This window comes from Phascolarctos cinereus, unplaced genomic scaffold (assembly GCF_003287225.1).
Source record: "Phascolarctos cinereus isolate Bilbo 61053 unplaced genomic scaffold, phaCin_HiC Scaffold_4;HRSCAF=312, whole genome shotgun sequence".
In the NCBI taxonomy this organism is placed as follows: domain Eukaryota; kingdom Metazoa; phylum Chordata; class Mammalia; order Diprotodontia; family Phascolarctidae; genus Phascolarctos; species Phascolarctos cinereus.
Window position 1 is genome coordinate 363748416 of NW_027555847.1, and position 20582 is coordinate 363768997.

Consider the following 20582-nt stretch of genomic DNA (forward strand, 5'->3'; position numbering starts at 1 on the left):
CCTTGTGAGAAGGGAATAATGTGTTAATAATTTTTATTTTCCCCCTCAGTAGCCAGCACAGTATTTTATACATGACAAGGTTTTGTTATATCTTGTTGATTGAATGGCAGGCAGGATTTTCAAGATTAGAGGAGGTAGGTTTTGTTGAAACCCAGTATGGCATCTGTTATTTACTCAAGAGCAGTTTGAACAAAGACTTAGAGATCAGAGGAAAAACACGGGTGGATACAGCCTAGCTGGAGTTGAGTTTATGTATGAGAGTTAGAAAAAAGCACCCAACAACAAGGGAGAGATCTGAGAGATTAGCTAGTTAGGCTTTGAAATTCAAAATTAAGAGTATGACCTCGATAATTTGGGCAGTGGTCCTGTGATTACAAGCTTGTGAAGGACATAGTTGGAGCAATACTTCCCAGATGGTTTTTGGAACATTTATTGACAATGAAACACAGGTGGATGAAGTACCATATGCAAGATAACAGTAGACCATACAGGAATTGAGTAGGCTCCAAATGAGGTACGTGATTAAAACAGAAAGAAGTGGCAGAGAGTCTTTGGTTCAAAGGTAAAAGACAGGTTTCATCACTGGTAAGATTGGCTCTTCCTAAGGCATTAGGCTAGTGCTCAAGCCTAGCTCCCATTTTAGCTATAAACACAAAGGGGCTATTGGGATTCTAGCCAGTATCAAAGATCACATATCCTGGATTAGGTAGTAGAAAGTCAGGGTAAAGTGGTGTGGGTTCTGAGATTAGGACACAATCAGAATGGCAAAGTACCAACAGGATTGTTGGGCATCCAGGAACCCATGAACATCATTCCAGCAAAAATGTTGTATAACCTGAACCTACCTAATTTTACTCCTGTCTGTAACATTTTCTCCCCAGGTACATACTGATTTATGCTAGCAAACTAATAAAGGCTTTTCACTTTAATTAGTTTAGTTTAGGTTTTCAAGCTACCTTAATGGAAGATAAAATAAAAGAATGAAATGTTGGGTTGCCTGTATTATTCCCTCCATTTCTTTTTATTAATGGACTTTATTCTAATTTCTTTGCTTTCTTCCCACCTTGCTTCTCATCCTTTTAGTTTGATCTCTATATCTGAGTCTTGATCTTTTTCCCCTATAGCATAGAGTTCTCATTTGTCTTATAGATTCTGTCAACATCTGTATAGTTTTAGTTGTTGCCTTTCTCTCGTTCCCCGCCATTCATGTTATGGTCCCCCGTATTTTGCCCATTCAAGGTCTTTTTTCTAATTGAAAAACTCCACTTCTAAAGCTATTGCACATATGAGTTTGCCTTTGTACATGATTAACCATTGACCAATTCTCTGATGTCATTGTGAGATAACACAGGTCAAAGGTAAGCAAATTCTTTCTTCCTTTCCCTGTACTAAGTAGATTTGGAATCTGTTAAGCAAGCAGTTTTTAGCAAAAATATAGAAGTTTGAATAATTTTTTTTGACATTACCTCAATAAATAATTATAACAGCTAGTATTGGATATACATTTTTCCACTCTTGAAGTTATTTTCCTGTGTATATCAACAATGATTAAATCTGGGACCAGATTTGAGGTGGTTCCAAAGATAAATATTCTCCTCACAAAAATATCTTTGTTTAAAAATGAAAGCACAAGACATAGAGGGTCATAGGTGTGTAGTGTCAGACATGATTGAGGTATTGATTGATTTTGCTAAACTGATTATTTTTCTTTCAAAAATATTTGTTACATGGGATGCTTTGCTTGATGGGGGAGGGTGAGGAATGTGTTTGGAGATGAACACGATGTAAAACCATAAGAAAACAAGAAAAATAATATTTTTGAAACAAGTATTAGCTTCAAGTTAGCAAAATGACTATAATATGTACTTATTTTCTCTTAATTCCTTTGCTGTTCTGTGAAAAGATAATGTAAAATAAGAAAGAGGCAATGTCAATGGGCAAGGCAGTTAGGTAGTGCTGTAGTTCACAGAGCACTGAGCCTGGTCTCAGGAAGAACTAAGTTCAAATGTGACCTGAGACACTTACTAGCTGTGTGACCCTGGGCAATTCATTTAACTTCTGCCTCAGTTCCCTATCTATAAAATGTGGATAATAATAATCATATTACCTCCCAGGGTTGTTGTGAGAATCAAATGAGAAAGTAATTGTAAAGTGCTTAGCACAGTGGCTGGCACATAGTAAGTGCTATATAGATGTTAGCTATCACTATCATCATTATTATTATTAATACTTTTTATAATAAAGACAAGTATTTAAGTTCATGTCGTTTTTCAAGGTTTCTGGAGGGAGGTAATGTTGGAGCAAGTAAAGAAGAGCTTTGTTAAATGTTAAACATTTTCTCTCTGGTACTATAGAATGAAATTCTTCTAGAAAAGAAGACAAAGCGAAGTAAAATCCTGAAACTGAAATTCCCCAGGACAGAAGAGGAAAGACGGATACGTACTCAGAGTAAAAGGAGACTTGAGGCTAACAAAGAACAGCAGCAGAAGAATTTTGTTGACTTAGCATGTGAGTGCAGCGCAGTTATCTGCTGCAGGGTCACTCCCAAGCAGAAGGCCATGGTGGTGGAACTCGTGAAGAGATACAAGAAAGCCATAACACTGGCCATTGGAGATGGTGCCAACGATGTGAATATGATTAAGAGTAAGTAAAGCGCCCAAAAGTTGTTAAGAGAGCATGTTCTGTCAGACTGTAGAGACTCCCAACAAAACGATCAGAAAATTGTTTCGGATATTTCATAAATGTCATTCCCCACTGGGGTGGGGAGCCTGTGGCCTCGAGGCTGTATGTGACCCTCTAGGCCCTCAAGTGCAGCCCTTTGACTGAATCCAAACTTCACAGAATGAATCCCCTTAATAAAAGGATTTGTTCTGCAAAACTTGGACTCAGTCAAAAGGCCACACTTGAGGTCAACACGTGGCCTCAAGGCCACAAATTCCCCACCCCTGCTAGGCTTTCTAACTCATGGAATTCAGTACATTTCTGTATGCCCTTCTAATGTAAAATGTTGAATTTACTTTTTTTCTATACCTGTTTTTCAAATATATAATTGCTGAATTGTATAAACAAGGTTAGTCTGAGAGTGCTGGTAATGAAAGATACCTTCATCCCTCTCAGTAAAGAAACCTATAGATGTGAAATGTGGAATATACTGATCAACAGTATTGGGTTTTGCTTAAATGCTCTTCTTTTTTATAATAGAAAGTTCATTAAAGCAGCAATCTTAAGGGACAATGGCCATATTTTTTAAAGGGCAATAATGAAACAAGTATATATAGATAAGCTTATATGGATAAAGTACTTCAATATATATGTGTATATACATGTGTAGTACACACACACACAAACACACATAGTATATGTGTATACATAAAATCTTTCACCATAGCATTTCCTATCTGAGAACTTTTTAATGCTTTATGTGTCTTGGAGCCTCAGTATTTATTTCATGACCTACTGTAATCCACTTCAATTCATTTGTCTTTAAAATAAAATGGTTGAACTGGATGAATCCTTAAAGTCCTTTCTAGTTCCAAAATGTTTTGATCCTATAAGTCTATAATCCCGTCATTTGGAATGATAGAAGTCCACCTGGAACACAGATAAGAGGAATTTGTTACTGAAAGAGCTTCATTATCATATGATCTCACCAAAAGTATACACATTCCATAAAACATTATAGAACAATTCCAGGGAAGTTTTGTCACAGATCTTCTTAATTTTTTTTAAAGATTATCCCTGAAAGAACTGGGCTGGAGAGAAATTAAGGTGCTTTTTTTCAGGTCATACAAAAAAAAATAGTAGAACTACTGTTAAACTTTAAACCAAAGCCAGTGCTACAGTCTAGATTTGTCTTTTGTGATCTCGTACTTAACAGCTACAATTGAGGTCATAAGGCAGCATAGTACAGTAGAGAGAGCACTGAACATGCCATCAGGAAATCTCTGCTCTGATCTTAGGTTTATTACTCCCTGTGTGACCTTCAACAAGTAATTTCCCCTTTCCAGGATCTCAGTCCCTTCATATATACAGTGAAGTCTAAGGACTCTTCCAGTTCTATGAATAAACTAATTTAAGAACTTGTGCACATGCTATATGTTATCTTGCTAAGAATTTAATAGTAATTATTTATTACTGAGTTTTCCCTTCCAGTCTATTTAATAACTCATACTTATATCTCTTTCTTTTTCTAGACTCTTCTACTCCTTCTCCTCCTCTTCTGATGTATATATATATCCAGACTATATTAGCTTCCTCGGCAAGAGTCTGCTGTATCATGTATGCCTTCTTACTGTCGTCTCATTGACTTTTGTTATCTGCCCCCACCTCTGGTTCTATTCCAATTGAGTTTTGTTTGAACTCTTACTTTCACAACTTATGTGACATTTGTTATAATGACCAGGGCCTCTTTATTTAGGCTCTGGACTACTATAGATGCCATACGAATGACTTGGACAGTGGCATGGATAATGCAAAATAACAGTTAGGCCACAGTTTTTTTATATTTGGCTCTGGAGAAGATGTTTGAAAAACATTTTCTATCTTATTAGATATGTATTCTACTAAGGGACTTTCCCTTATTTATTTATTTATTAGTTTATGGTTTTACTTCTTATTTTTACTTATTTAATTAGTTTCCTTTATTTTTGGCCTAAGGTAGTGATGAGTTTGGAAGTTATACACACCTAACTTTTAGATTTCTTCTAAATTTATGAGCTTACAGTGTACCATTGCGATATCTTCCAAATTTGTTTATTTCAATTCAACAGCAAACATACGATATCTAGGACACTGTGTTAAGGTGCTTCTTATTAAAAAAAAAAAGAAGTTTTTGTTTTGTTTTATTTTACTTTTGGTTTTTGCTCCAGACTTAGCATTTTAGTTGTTTATCTTAGGCCAGTAATGAGGCCATTGAACCTCTTTGGGCTTTAGTTCACTAATCTTTAAAATTAGGTGATTAAACTGGACAAATCCTTAAAGTTCCTTCTGACTCTAAATTTTTTTAATTCTGTTAAGTCAGCCAAGTCACATATGAGTGATACTTGATTATGCAACCCTCCTCCTACATTGTTCTTTGTAACTTTGTGCTATACTTAACCATATGAAACAGAAGATATTAAATGCAAACTTGATAAAGTCTGAGTTATCTAAGGAAAGGCTGTTAACTTTTCCAGGAATATATATTGTCTAAAATTAAGTTCTTGGAGACTCATTTGTTTTGGAAAGAGGCTTGGCCTTGGAATGAGAAGATATGGACTGGAGGGCTAGCTCTGGCACTTATTAGATGTCTGGTTGTAGGCAAGTCATCATTTTCTGACCCTCAGTTTTCCTCATCTATAACATGGGGGTAATGGTATTTATACTACTTCTCTCTTCCACCAGTTCTTAAAGCCACAGGTCAAAAAATGCCTGTCAATTTGTTTAAAATTTAAGTCTCTTTCTAATTTAGTGATGTGCTACATAGAGGAAAATAGGAGTTAACAGGATGTAACTAATTTGTATGTCCTTCAGAATAGCTTTACCAAGTCAAATAGCCAGTTAAGCTGGTTTTCTGTTTGTCAAAGTTTCAAATAAATTCAAAACTTGGAATTGATTTTGAAGCTCTTTTTTGGCTTATAATTCTGCTCAAGTTTTGACTGTCTCCTGGACTCTTTTGCTCAGTCTTTTCAGTCGTGTTCAACCCTTCATGACCCCATTTGAGGTTTTCTTGGCAAAGATACACAAGTGGTTTGCCATTTCCTTCTCCAGTTCATTTTACAGATGAGGAAACTGAAGCAAACAGGGTTAAGTGACTTGCCCAGGGTCACACAGCTAGTGTCTAAGGCCAGATTTGAACTCAGGAAGATTCATCTTCCTGACTCCAGGCCAAGTAACTCCATTCACTGTACCACCTAGCTTCCTCCCTCCTAGACTCTAGGAAGTAATTAATTTGCTGTGTTCCATTTTCCCTGCCTTTTGCATTTCTTCATTATTTTTCATCACTGTAGTGACTTCTTAATGCTTAAATGTTTCAGAAGACCTGTGATAATATTCTTTTGAGTACTCTTCAACAAATGCAGGTCACAACCCCTCTACACCTTGGTAGATGGTTCCTTGTAAGTTTTGTAGGATCGTAATTGCCACCAGGTATCCTAGTCCTGTCAACAAGCATTTAAGTGCTTACTCTGTGCTAGGCACTGTGTTTAGAACTGGGAAAACAAGAAGATTATGTTCCAATGGGGAAGAAACACACATAAAAGGAAGCTGGAAAGGAAGAAGGGAAAAGGAGAAAAGTACCCCCACAGGGGTATGATAGCGAGTCAGGAGTAGAACGTGGAGAGTAATGCTGACATCATGACTGAGATAAATGTTTTCCTTAAAATGGAGGTTTGAGGAGGAACCAGCCAGTCAGAGGAAGGGGCCACAAGAGCAGAGTGATCACCTTCACACCTTCTGGTGAGCATCCTATCCATATTTAGCTAGGTTGTCTGTGCCACAGGGCAGTCTATTTGAGGGCTAGTACTCAAAACCTTTCCAGTGTGGGAAGGACCTCACACAGCATGTCCTCCACTGGCCTAGCACTAAAGTGCCCAGGGTGACTGATATTTTATGAGTCACCAGAACAGAAGTGTTAGAGGCTATTGGCTAACACTACCGTAAACAATTAATAATTTTCTCATTCGTTAACCAGAAAAATTGACTTAATGCCTTTTAGATGGGTAAAATATAGGGTCTTTATCACTTTTGTTTCTGACAACTTTTCAAAATAGCCTTAGATGGCCAGGTTTTGCTATGTTTTTCAAGTCTCAAAATATCAAGTATTCAGCTCCAGGTTGAGTTTAGAAGAAGCCACAGGGGAAGAACATCACTATGCAGAGAGAAGATTCAGGAGAAATAATTATGCCATTAATTTTATGTATCCAAAAGATAGGGCCATGTTCCATTTATGTTATTTTCTGCTCATTTTTGCAGTTTCAGGAGTTTGGCCAATTGGTTGGTGTTTTTTTCTCTTCTACTAAGTCCATAACTAAGATATCTTCTTTTGTATTTCTTCCATTAGCTGCCCACATTGGTGTTGGCATAAGTGGACAAGAAGGCATGCAAGCAGTCATGTCTAGTGATTACTCTTTTGCTCAGTTCAGATATCTGCAAAGACTATTGTTGGTCCACGGTCGATGGTCCTACATCAGGATGTGCAAGTTTCTCAGATACTTCTTCTACAAGAACTTTGCATTCACTTTGGTTCACTTCTGGTATTCCTTCTTCAATGGGTACTCAGCACAGGTAATAGGAGACATTTGTTTTTTAATTGGTCTTTTTCATGAAGTTGTTCCTAATTTAATATAGACTCTGTATATATGTGTGTGTGTGTGTGTATGTGTGTGTGTGTGTGTGTATGTGTGTGTGTGTGTGTGTGTGTGTGTGTGTGTACTTAAAATCTTGAACATAGAGGGAAAATAATTTAAGTTTATTTAAATATAAGTATAGTAATAGAAATATTTGCATAGGAAAATATAAACATGTAAACCTCTCTAATACCCTTTGTGCTATTATTAAGTCATATTGTTGGAGACCTTTCATACTTTTGCTGAGTCTATTCCTGTGTGTGTTCAGTTTTATATCATTCTCCACGTAATTCCTCATAAGGAAACAGAATGGCATTACAGAGAGCGTTTAATGTGTTAAGAGCAGAAAAATGAACATCCCAGCTACACTTCATCCAATGCCATAGTTTATGTCCTTTGTGCTAATCTTTATATTCACTAGAATGCTTCAGAAGACAAAGACTTATAAGTGTGGTAGAGGCCAAAGAGGTTCCTTTTTCCTGCCTTTTGGCAGATCCACACAAAATTCTTTATCTTAAATTATTTGTCTTTCAATCAGTAAATAAACGCTTATGAAGTGCCTACTGTCCTACTCTCTAAGCACTGGGGATATTGAAATAATAGTCTCTATCCTTGCATAGCTTACTTTCTGTTGTGGTAAGAAAATTTCAACAATTGGCTTATTATCTCTGAACAATCTTTTTATGCTATGTAAAATCCCCTTTTGTATAACTCATTTTGTAAAGCTGACATTTGTGAAAACGGCAAAATATGTGTATACGTGTGTGTACGTGTGTATGCTCACAACACACTTTTAAACTTTAATATAATTCTTAATATCAGGTTTTTATGTCTCCTAATATACTGATAATGGAAAAAATGAAGAATGTCAGCATGTTTCAGATTATTTGGGTATATTGTCAATTTTACATATGATCTAGTTTATGGAGTGACCTGTATCCTTACCCATTTTGTAGAAAGAGACTTACTGAATTTCTCTTTTCTTGAATAATAGATTTGATCAAGATTTATGTTGGCAGGGGTTGCTCTGTGGTGCAGTGGATAGAGCACCTGCCCTGGAGTCAGGAGGATGTGAGTTCACACTTGACACTTACGAGCTATGTGATCCTGGGCAAGTCACTTAATCCCATTGCCTAGCAAAAAAAAAAAAAAAGATTTATGTTGGCAACACCTCTCTCCCAGGCCAGAGAAACCCTTATTACTGTTTCTTCCCATTAGCAAAGTGGGATAACATATAATTTGAGCCTGCTGTACTTCTGAAGCAGTATGTTTGAGTTCAAATCTTTCTTACTATGTGAATATAAGCCAGTCAGTTGCCTTTCTGTTTGCTCACCTATTAAATGGGGATAATGTTACCCATAATGCCTCAGTGTTGTGCGGAATGAATGACTTAATTGATGTAAAATGCTATATAAATATCCATTGTGGTTATTTTCACTTTAGACTGCTTATGAAGACTGGTTCATCACGCTCTACAATGTACTATATTCAAGCCTCCCTGTGCTGCTGGTTGGCTTGCTGGATCAGGTATGACCCCAACTTTGTATAGTAAGACTGTTACGTAGAAGAGCTTGGGCACATTTGGAGAAGTTAAAATAATTTTTAAAATTTTATTATTTTAGTTTTCCTTAATGCAATGAGCGATTATAATGCTGAAATAAGAGGAGCAAGGATCACCTCTATTCCAAACTTTCTTCTCACTGTAAAGCTGAAGACAAGGCACTGAACATTGTTATCTACCCAGGAAATGTAATTTAATACATTACTTGTAACAGATTTTTCCCCAGTTTACTGCTGCTTTTCTTAACCTAGCTGAATTTGTTTTTGATTGTGGAAAAGCTTTTTAATTGTATATAATCAAAATTGTCATATTTTATGGTCATCTCTATTCATTGTTTGGTTAAGAATTTTCCCACCTATCCCTAGCTGTATGGAGTTCTCTTTTTTTTTTTTCAGTGATGTGACCTTTTATATTTAGGTCACATCCATTTGGATATAGTATAAAACAGTGGTGTCAAACTCAAATAGAAACAGATTCCTGCTACTGAATAAGAAAACTACAAATTAACATTATGTCTTGTTGTAGCTTTATTTATTTTGTTAAGCATCCTCCAATTACATTTTATTTTATTTTTTAGGTAATTGGGGTTAAGTGACCTGCCCAGGGTCACACAGCTAGTAAGTGGCAAGTGTTTGATCTGAGGTCAGATTTGAACTCAGGTCCTCCTGACTTCAGGGCCAGTGCTCTATCCACTGTGCCACCTAGCTGCCCCTTTCCAATTACATTTTAATGTGAGTCTGAGTAACTGGGGAGTTTTCCTTGTGCATACAGCTGAGGGCTGGGAGTTTGACACCTCTGGTATAAGATAATTATCTAAATTTAATCCCAGAAGCCTTTTCATCTTGATAGAATTTTCCAGAGCTTGTACACTGCTGACCTATCCTTCTCAAACCCCTACTGTTACCTCCATTCCACGATGAAACACTGGAATAGGGCATTAATAGAAGAATTTATGTAGCTTATCTTGGAAGACATATAGGTATATGTAGAAGGAAACACCTCAAGTACACACCCAGTAATAGACCATGTATCTGCCATCCAACCACCAGCCAAGCAAAGCATGGAAACTCTCATTACCAAAATGTGTGGGGTTTTTTGTTTGTTTTGGTTTGGATTTTTGTGGTTGTGAATATATATGAAATAGGCAAAAACACAGTCCTGAGTCTAGCGTAGCTTACTCTACCCTTTTGAGAGGAAAAACAATGGGGACAGAGGGGGAAACAATGGGGTGTTGTCAAGCATAAAAACCCTTAGTTTGTCTACAAATAAAAACATAATCTTCATTATATTTGACATGTGACCTATGTCCAACAATCACTCAACTGACAGACTGCTAGAGGAACTGAACCATGCCCATATCAACATCCTCACTCTAAAATTAAACCAAAAAAACTAAAGAAATAGTAGCTAAAGGGAAAGGCAATTTGTAGACTTTTTTCAGAAGGGTGAATGAAATAGATGGAGGAATTGGTTTGATTATGCACCTACCTAAAGACAACAAGAAATTCTTTTTGATGGGGATGGCCAGTTATCCCTCCTTAAAAAGGAACTCCTTAAAGAGGTCTCTCTCTTTGTGAGTCTAAACCAAGAGGTTACCATGAAGCTTCCTGCCGTCCATTGCAGCTCTGTTACAGACCAATGCTGATTGAAGGAAACAAGGCCAAGAAAATAATATGAATGATTAGAACAATGGTTCAAATTGAGAAAACCTAAAAGTAGTTGAACTCTGAACTGCAACGAACACTCTGAGTCTTGGCGAATGGTGGACACTACAGTTGCGGAGTGTGGTATTTCCACACTGTCAGATCCAGCTTCTTTGTCAGTGGGTTTTGATTAAATATTTTTTAATATTTTTATTATTAAATTGTATATTCTATATTATAAATATAACCATATTATAAATGAATCTAAATTATATTTATATAAATACATATAAATATAGTATTAAATATTTTGATAAAATATTTTCCTTTGTTACAAGGATGGTGTTGGTTAAGGGGAAATGACAGTGGTGTAAACAAAAATGGCAATAAAACCTTTGAATACTGTAGCAGGTTGAAGCAGTTTGAAGGGTAAATAATAAAGCTGTGTTTTAATGAAATTCACAGCTCTAGAAAGGAAACCATCAAATAAATAAAAAAAATTAATATCCATCCCACCAGTTGTGTCCCTCTCCCGGGCACTGGAATGTTGCTTAGGTTCCCTTTGTGCTAATGGCTTGTAATGCTTATTTTATTTTTTCTCTAAAGGATGTGAGTGACAAACTGAGTCTTCGCTTCCCCAGCTTGTATGTAGTAGGGCAGAGAGACTCATTGTTTAACTATAAGAAGTTCTTCATAAGCTTGTTCCATGGAGTCTTAACATCACTGATCCTCTTCTTCATACCATTTGGGGCTTTTCTACAAACCATGGGGCAAGATGGGGAGGCACCTTCTGACTACCAATCCTTTGCTGTTACAATTGCATCTGCTCTTACAATAACAGTCAATTTTCAGGTAATCAGATTTAGTTGAATAATTTCTGGAATAATTTAGTTGAATAATTTCAATTAGTTGAATAACATTTATATAATAATATGTTTATGAACAATGTATGCTGATATATCATGCATGAACTTCTATCCTCTCTCCAACTTTCTATACCATGAATATAATTTTCATACCTTTTTCCCCCAGACAATTGAGGATGGTAAGGCTGATTTGGGGCTGAAGAGCCTTCAAATCAATCCATATCCAAATTGCTAAGCTCTAGACCCATGTAGTCTTTCTTTCTTGAAAGAAAGGGGGGCAACTAGGTGGTGCAGTGGATAGAGCACCAGCCCTGGAGTCAGGAGGACCTGAGTTCAAATCTGGCCTCAGACACATAACACTTACTACCTGTGTGACCCTGGGCAAGTCACTTAACCCCGATAGCCTTACCAAAAAAAAAAAAAACAACCAGAAAGAAAAAGCCCTGACCCTAGAGCCAGAAGATCCAGGTTCAGGTTTAAGTTTGCCCCTTTACTAGTTGTGTAAGTTTGTTCATTTAATGTCTCTGAGTCTTTGTTACCTCTCCTGTAAAATGGAGGTAATAATACATGCTCTACTGACTCCACTGGGTGGCTGTGAGGATCAAGTAAGGTGAGGTAGATAAAATGCTCTGCAACCTTCAAGCACTTAGCTGAATGTAAGTTATTATTGTTGTTCCATTAACCACCAAATGAATGCTGTTTTCTCTTTGGTTTACCAACAGATTGGCTTAGATACTTCCTACTGGACTTTTGTGAATGCTTTTTCCATTTTTGGGAGCATTGCTCTTTACTTTGGTGTCATGTTTGACTTTCACAGTGCAGGAATCCATGTTCTCTTCCCATCTGCTTTCCAATTCACAGGTCAGTTATTTTCACATTCCCAACATAAATTACAAGAGAGTACCTCTTTTTTTTTTCAATTTCTGATAGGAATAAATTCTGCTATACATTGCTGTATTGGTCAGTGGTCCTAGAAATCAAGTTTCCTTCTTTAAAAATCTAGTTCAAAGAAAAAAGTAAAATCTGCTTAAATTCTAAGGTTCTATAAGAGATTTGCTAGAAATCTCTTTTTCCCTACAGCGATTCTGAAATTTTGACAAAGTATTTCAGATCCAAAGTAATTCCAGTGTCCTGACAGACAATTGCCAGAAACTGCTCGCTATGTTCATTAAGTAATTACAAACACTGTGAAAGTTAAAATTAAAAAGACTATTCTGTGATTCCTTTGAACGTACAATCATAACACACAAAGCAATAACCAGACAAAGTTATCTATAAGGGATGTTAATTATTGCATCTAAATTGGTTGTTTGGATCAGATTACTAAGTTTATTTCTGAATTAATATTGTAATTTGCCCAGACCTAATAAATGTTAATTGGAGTTTCAAGATGAAGTCTGACCAAAGCCATTAATCAGTCAGTCCTTTAAAAAAAAAAAAAGAAGAAGAAGAAAGAAAAACACCCTGATGAAAGAACTTAATTTGATTTTCCCATATGTTGTACAACACAGGATTATTATTTTTCTGAGCATTTTTCAATTATATGGTCAACTCAGTTCTATCCATAATAAGAGGAGACCAGTATTGTTTGTAATGCAAAAAGCTTTATAATACATGTTATTTTTTTTCCCCAGAGAGGTCATGGAGGGTAGGGGTAAGCACATTTACCTCTTACTTTCCTAATTTTACTTTGCTTGGGCTGATATTCAGTTATTTGTGTTCCATGGAAATGTGTTGAGAGCTATGGGAGTTTGGGGGAAGATAGTATCCTGGTTTCAACAAATCAACTATGCACATTCTACGGTTATAAGTATCCAAGAGTTGATTCTGTTTTTTAGATAATAGAGAGGATGTCATTGCCAACTGACAAAAATGTATCCCTTTCTACCATCATTCTTCATAGGAACTGCTTCAAATGCCCTGAGGCAGCCATACCTTTGGCTGACCATCATTTTAACAGTTGCAGTGTGCTTGCTTCCCATTATTGCCTTACGTTTCTTATGTATGACAATCTGGCCATCAGAAAGCGATAAGGTAGGTAGAAGGGATAATCCTCCTTTCATTCAACAAGAATTTATTAGGCATTTATTATATGCAATAGGAGCAGCTAGGTGATACAGCAGATAAAGTGCCAGATCAGGAGTCAGGAAGATTCATCTTTCTGAGTTCAGATCTGGCCTCAGACACTTGCTAGCTGTGTGACCCTGGGCAAGTCACTTCACCCTGTGTGCCTCAGTTTCCTCATCTGTAAAATGAACTGGAGAAGGAAATTGCAAACTACTCCAGTATCTTTGCCAAGAAAACACCAAATGGGGGTCACAAAGAGTTGGGCACAACTGAAAAACTACTTAACAACACCACCTGTCTATGCATTTACCTCCTAAGCACCAAATCCAGTTGTGTTTCTTTGGTCCTCATCTTCCTTGATCTCTTGGCAGCATAGTCAACACTGCATATGTCACTTGAGTCTACTGAATGTGCCATTCCTTCAATGAAGGAGACACTAAACTGTCCTGGTTCACCTCCTACATTTCTAACCTCTCTTTCAGGTTTCTTCCCTTACTCCTTCTCTTTCTGTCTTCTTAAAGTGAGTTTTCCCAAAGGTTCAGTCCTTGTTTCTCTTCCCTTCTTTCTGTACTGCAGTTCATTTACTTCATTTACTAATGTAGTTTCAATCTACCTACCCAATGCAGAAGACTCCTAAGGCTACATTTCCAGCCCTGAACTCCTTCCTGTGCCCTAGAGCATTATGGCTCCCTACAACTGCAAACTCAATGTGGCCCAAAGCAAGCTTGGTATTTTCTGCTTAAACCTTCTCTTTGTTCTTATTTTATTCTTTCTGTCAGATACACCACAATTACCTGAGTGTCCCATATTTTAAAATGGTGTTACTTTGACTCTTCCTCTGTTTCACTTCTCCTGACTCTCACTAATTCTTATGTATTGCACCTCCATTGCTGCTCTCATATGCAGCCTCTCCTTTCTGTTCCCAGCGCTTCTGCCTTGGTATATGCCTGCAATATCATCTACCTGGACTGTTGTAGATGGCCTCCTATCAGACCATTCCCTCTCTCCTCCAGTCCATGCCAGAATAATCTTCCTTAATCAGATCATTCCTCTAGGAGAATAATGTTGGGCCATAGATAGAACATTGGATAGAGAGTCAGAGGACCTGGGTTCAAAACCTGGTTATACCATTTACCACCTATATGAGCTTGGGCAGTTTACTTAACCTCTAAGGACTTCCCTTTCATTATCTGTAAAATGAGGGCATTAGAGTAGATGACCTACAAAGTCTCTCTCCAGATATAAATCTATAATCTCATGGTATGCTAAAAAAAAAATCCAATGACTCCTTATTGACTACTGAATAAAGGTCAAACTACTTTTCTTGGCATTCAAAGCCCTTCACAATTTATCAGGTTCTTATCTTTTCTATCTTATATTATTCCCTTCCATATAATTTATAGATTAGCCCCAGTGGTCTGCTCTCTGCCCCTGAACACATCCTCTCCTTCCCAATTCTTTGCTTTGGTTCATATGCTGTTCCCTGTTCTGGAATGGGTTCCCTTTCTGTCTAAAATTCCTATCGTTCCTTTTAAGTCCAGGTCAACATCACCTCTTCCATGAAAACTTCTTTGATCTCTGTCTCTCTGCTGTTAAAGAACTTATTTCTACATTTACCAGGCTTACCAAGGAATTTTTTTTCTACCCATGTACATAATGGGCAAATTTGATCATGAATATCCAAACAGGATTCACAGCCATGCACTTCCCTGAAGTGGAGTATGGCTAGCTAATTTATAAATTGTTCATACTGTTGGGTTGAGGAGAAAAGGAATAAATTGAAGGTAGCTTAGAACTGAAAGATGAACATTTTGTTCTCAGATGAAGATTGATACTTATTGCTGTTATTTATCATCTGCTACTCTGCCAATTGATGCAGGAAAGCTATTTACAACTCACTTTTTTGGGGGGGTCTGATATCCTGGCATTTTTTCAGGGTGCAAACATGAAATAACACATCTGAAATAAATACTACTTATCACACACACACACACACACACACACACACACACACACACACAATTGAAAGATGAGTTGGGAGAGATTAGTACAATGCTGGGATAAGGAAGTACAAAGTTAGGAAATTGATGAAGATATGGTCATTGTGCCCCAGTAACCAAATTGTGATTGGCATATACTAGGAACAAGTACTGCAAGTCAATCAGGTGCTTTCCATTGTCCTGCATAGGGACAGCATTCTTTCTCATAATAACACATTTCCCCACAGTTTTTTTTTATGTTGACATTACCTAGTCTACCCACAGATCTTTGTAGTGATGTCAGCTTCTCTAGATGTACAGCTAAGACATTCCTAAATTCTTGTTTCCACTCCGTAAACTTTTGTCCCTTTGACCTCACATAGTATTTTGTGTGTGTGTGTTTGTTCTATACTTTTTAAAATGTGCTCATCATGTACCATCTCATTTTAGTCATCTGGGTTTGTTATTCTCTCTGCTACACTCTGTAAGGTCCCAGAGGACGGCAACCATGTCTTACTGAGACCTTATATCTCTCCTGGTGCACAGCAGCAAGACTGAGTGCACATTAAGTACTTATTTGAAGAATGAATACTTGAGTTCAGTTTTTAAATATGTTACTTTTGCAGGGATGACAGTACATACCCATGGAGTTATCCAGCAGATACAGTCTAAATATTCAGTCCTAAATAAGGGAAACTAGATCATATTTGAATGCAAGGTTGAAGTGGATAGATAGATGTAAATATATACACACATGCACACATACATATACACATGTATATACATATGTATTATAGAGAGAGAGAAGAGCTAGAATGATCAATAATCAAAAGTACAAATAGGAATTTTTGTTGTTGTGACAGTAGGGGAAAGCATTTCATCCTTTAAGAACAGATGAAAGGTGAGAGTGAAGAAATAGAGAGGTTATCAGGACAAAGAGGAGAAAAGGAGTCGAGGCACTCACAAATGATTACTTCAGCTTTCTCGGTAAACTAGAAGATAAGGCTGTCCGTTCAGAGAGTGGGATGGAGGTGTACTTGGGTGTTCAAGGTGAATGGAAAAGGTTTGGAATAACTGCTGTATAGGATGCAATAGAGTCAATAAAGGATGAATAAAAGCATTGCTATGGTCACTGTTAGTCCACATGAGATTAGACAGCATAAATTTATAGTGGACCAGTCAGCGTGGTTTTACACACTCTATCAGCAGCACTAGGTAGCTTGAGAGTGGAACACATAATAGCAATTGCCCAAGGTTGGAGATGAACAAATCTAGAGGAGAAGGACAAATTCAGGGGTGAAAGTGAAGAGAAACATGACAATGGCCAACCATTAGGTCAAGACTTTGTAGGAAGGAGAGGGATGTAACATATGTATATGTTAAAGTGATTTTCAAAATGGCATATTTCTCTTGCTTGGAATTTTATTAGATTTGAACTGAGGGGACAGGTAAATGGTGTAGTAAATACAGCACGGGCGCTGGAGTCAGGAGGACTTGAATTCAAATCCAGTCTCAGACACCGTATGACTCTTAACCCCGATTCCCTCCAAAAACAAAGATTTGAACTGAGAAGTATTCTGTTTTTCTTGTCTTCATCTTATCTTGCAAATAAATTTAAACAAACAATTATTAACCTGTTTTTAAAAAAATCCTGTAGCAAGTGCAAAATATCTACTAATCTTTACACATTTCCTGATATGTTATAATTTATGTATTTTAGCATTTGTGCCTTTGTTGTAATTCTTACTTGCAGCCTGATTTTTTTATGCTTTATTGAATCTAAGATCTGGCCCTTTATTAAGCATTTTGTTAAGTGCCTACTATGTGCCAGGCACTGTGCTAAGAGCTGGGGATTCAATGAAAGAAAAAAAAAGTCCCTGCTATAAAGTATCTCACAGTCTAGTGAGGGAGACATCATGCACACAGCCATATAAAAATTACACATATGCAGGATAAATTGAAGAACTATCTCAGAGAGAAAGCACTAAGATTAAGGATGCCTAAGAAAGCCTTCTTGTGAGGTGCAGCTTTAGCTGGTCCTGTGAGAACATTCAACTGATCCATCTGCCTTGACTTATGCATTTGTTTCCTTGTTGCAGATTCAGAAAAGTCGTAAGAAGTATAAAGCAGAAGAGCAGTGGAAACGAAGGCAAAATGTGTTTCGACGGGGAGCGTCATCTCGTCGCTCTGCTTATGCTTTCTCCCATCAGCGGGGATATGCTGACCTCATCTCCTCAGGACGGAGCTTACGCAAAAAACGATCTCCATTGGATGCAATAATAGCTGATGGAACTGCAGAATATAGACGAACTGTAGAGAGCTGATGTAAATTTTTCCGTGGGAATAGTTTTACTGAAATAATTGCACAAAGAAAAACATATATTATGCATATATTTTTTTATGACCAAATCTCAGGACATTTTTAAAAACTGAATTTGACACAGGGATATTGAAGATGAGCAATTTTTATATATGAAAAACCACTTGGCTGGGACTATTAAAAATTAAACAAGCCAAGTATGGGTATTTTTTTTTAAAAATTCCATTAGTCAAACATTTATACTCATGAATTTGTTACTCAAAAGGTTTATTTTCTAGAACCTTAAACTCATAGTGATGTGACACTTGAAACAGCAAATACACTCACACACACACACACACACACACACACACACACACACACACACACACACACACACACACACACACACACACAGAGTGTCAGTAATATTCAACCAAAATGTTCATTAAGCTCTCTAGGCCACTATATTAATGTGAATTTTTCACTCAAGAGGATACCAGCATAAGAGTATAATTAAAAATTCCTTATCTGGGAGCTGAGGGTTTCAAAGGCCTCTGTGGAGTTATAAATGGGCTACATGGTTTTATGCTCTCCTTGCTTTTAAGATATTTGGTTTAACAAATTAGTGCAATCCAAAACAAGTCCATTGAACTTGGCACATCTCCTTTGCTTCTTTTTAGTGCAAGTCTAATACAGTACATTATAAGTTTTAATCTTCTCAAAGCATGTCATTTAGGAAACCTCCTAAAGTCCTACTATAAAAACCTCCTTTTTTTTTCTAAAAAGAAAATCTACATTTTTTGTTTGTAATACAACTATGTAAATGTGGAAAATAGTGATAAATCACCAAGTATTTTGCAGAGCTTTCTTTTGAGAAGCAAACTTTTGTGCCTGCCTATATATAATTATAAAGTATTTTTATAAGGGAAATGAGTAACAGAGACCTCATTCTTTTTCACTCGGATGTTTCTATAGCTGACTTGAGAAAAAGAAAAGGATGTTATTAACCACATTTCGAAGGATGTCAGTATGTGTTCATTTCAAATTATCATTTTAGTTTAATTATGGAAAGCATCCTTTAAAGAGGTAAAAACTCTTTTTGTCCAAAGGCTTTCCTCATTCTGTCTAGAACATACACTAGTGTCTTTTGCTAGTGAATTTATAAACATGTTTCACCAATACTGCCCTATACCAGTACGCTGCTGCTCGATGTTAAAAGTGTCTGCCTATCACGTTAATTCCTTTTAAGGAGCTTTAAAATGTATATAGTTCTTCCAGGTGCGACAAGAGAATGTATAGTTCTTCATTTTGTGGAAATAAATTAAAGAAAGTTTACAACTTTTCCTTTATCATGTGAATAAAAAGGAATGTAAAATTCACTTTTTTTTAAACAAAGGTAAACTGAGTGTATAATTCTGTCAATTTCATATTTCTCTTCTGTTTTGTGGTAATTGAATGTGGGGAAGATTGGTAATGCGAATGTGTCAAAGACTTCTACTGTAGGGTGCAATATTAACAATCTTATTATGCAAATTGCTTTGGAAAATGATTTCCTTTTATCTGTAAATCTGAGACTTTATGTGTAAATATTTTGTTTAAAGAGTAATAAATGCTTTAGTAATATGTCTTGGAAAATGATCATCTTTTGACAGATGTATGAAGCTTTCACAGATTATAAATATAGAAGAAGGAATCTGATGCTTGGATGGATTCTATAAAGTAAAGTTCAGAACAATGAGGCTGGAAATTGGAGGAGGAGTTCAGAGTTTTAATGTAGAAGTGAATATAGTATGAGACAGTGGAGTGGAAGGAGCAATTGCCTTGGAGTCCAAGACCTGGATACAAGCTCCTTGTATTGCATTTCTACCTGCATAATTTTGTGTATGCTGCTAATTCTAGCTGACGTTCCCTTTTCTCTGAGATAGGGCTGATGATAACACCCGTGACCGGCTACCTCCAGGTAAATATAAGGCACTGAAGTAAATTGGATTGATTTCAAAATACATATTCTTAATGGTTTCAAAAGCCAAGCAAATGAATGATATATTTGCCAAGAAACAGACAACTTTATGGCCTCAAATGACACATGCCAAAAAATATGTCTAAAACTGAGCAATACTGTGAGTTCAGTAGTAGAAATAAGATGGGAACAGACCTCTCTGTGCCATGTGAAACAATGTAATTAAACACACATCTCCTGAGCACCTACTGTGTGCTAGGCCCTAAGGATACAAAGATTTTTTTAAAGCCTATCTCATGCCTTTTACATTACGTTGTAGCAGTCAATCAGCCATTGAATTAATGCTCTTTGGAGTGTGTGTGAATAGTTGACTAATTTCTTCATCTCATTTTATGGCCTCCCATTTAACAGCAGGTGTTTATCCAAATGAGGGGTTTTGTTGTAATTAGATGGCCACACTAGGAAAGGAAAGGAACTTCAAACATAAAACTGTGCATCCTGGTAAGATTTCTTGAAGGGTAATTCTTATAGCCCGGCAGGCTGGAGAAGAGGAGGTAGAGATCATGCTAGTCTTCAAGTCCTTATCTCAAAGTGGGCCTGCTCTAGCTACCTGGGAAAACATCTGCAACATCAGATCAGCTTATTTTTATATCGGAAAGTCATGCTTCACCAGGTTTCCTTACTTCCCATGCATTCTAGAGGAAGCTCATGGAGAGGCAAGGTCCATTTCCAAATTTATGGTTTGGGATCTTTGAGCACCATAATTGGTTGAAGGGGCAAAGGATGGAGAAAAGAGGAGAGAGGATCCAACTCATAGCAGCATAGAATGATGGAAAAAACGCTGAATCTGGGACCAGGGGACATGGATCGAGATCCAAG

The 20582-nt window shown here is 36.9% G+C and overlaps 1 protein-coding gene across 5 annotated transcripts in view; it reads left to right on the forward strand.

The window, feature by feature from the left end:
• Positions 1–19366, forward strand: part of ATP8B1 (ATPase phospholipid transporting 8B1) — a 141740-nt gene extending 122374 nt beyond the window's left edge. For all 5 annotated transcript variants that reach the window (XM_020994709.2, XM_020994698.2, XM_020994689.2 and 2 more), the window contains 7 exons: positions 2355–2643; positions 7040–7263; positions 8769–8852; positions 11136–11381; positions 12118–12256; positions 13299–13429; positions 17541–19366. In XM_020994709.2, coding sequence (XP_020850368.1) covers positions 2355–2643; positions 7040–7263; positions 8769–8852; positions 11136–11381; positions 12118–12256; positions 13299–13429; positions 17541–17765 — 1338 coding nt within the window. In that variant the 3' untranslated portion in view covers positions 17766–19366. The remainder of the gene's footprint in view (positions 1–2354; positions 2644–7039; positions 7264–8768; positions 8853–11135; positions 11382–12117; positions 12257–13298; positions 13430–17540) is intronic.
• Positions 19367–20582: the final 1216 nt, after the last annotated feature.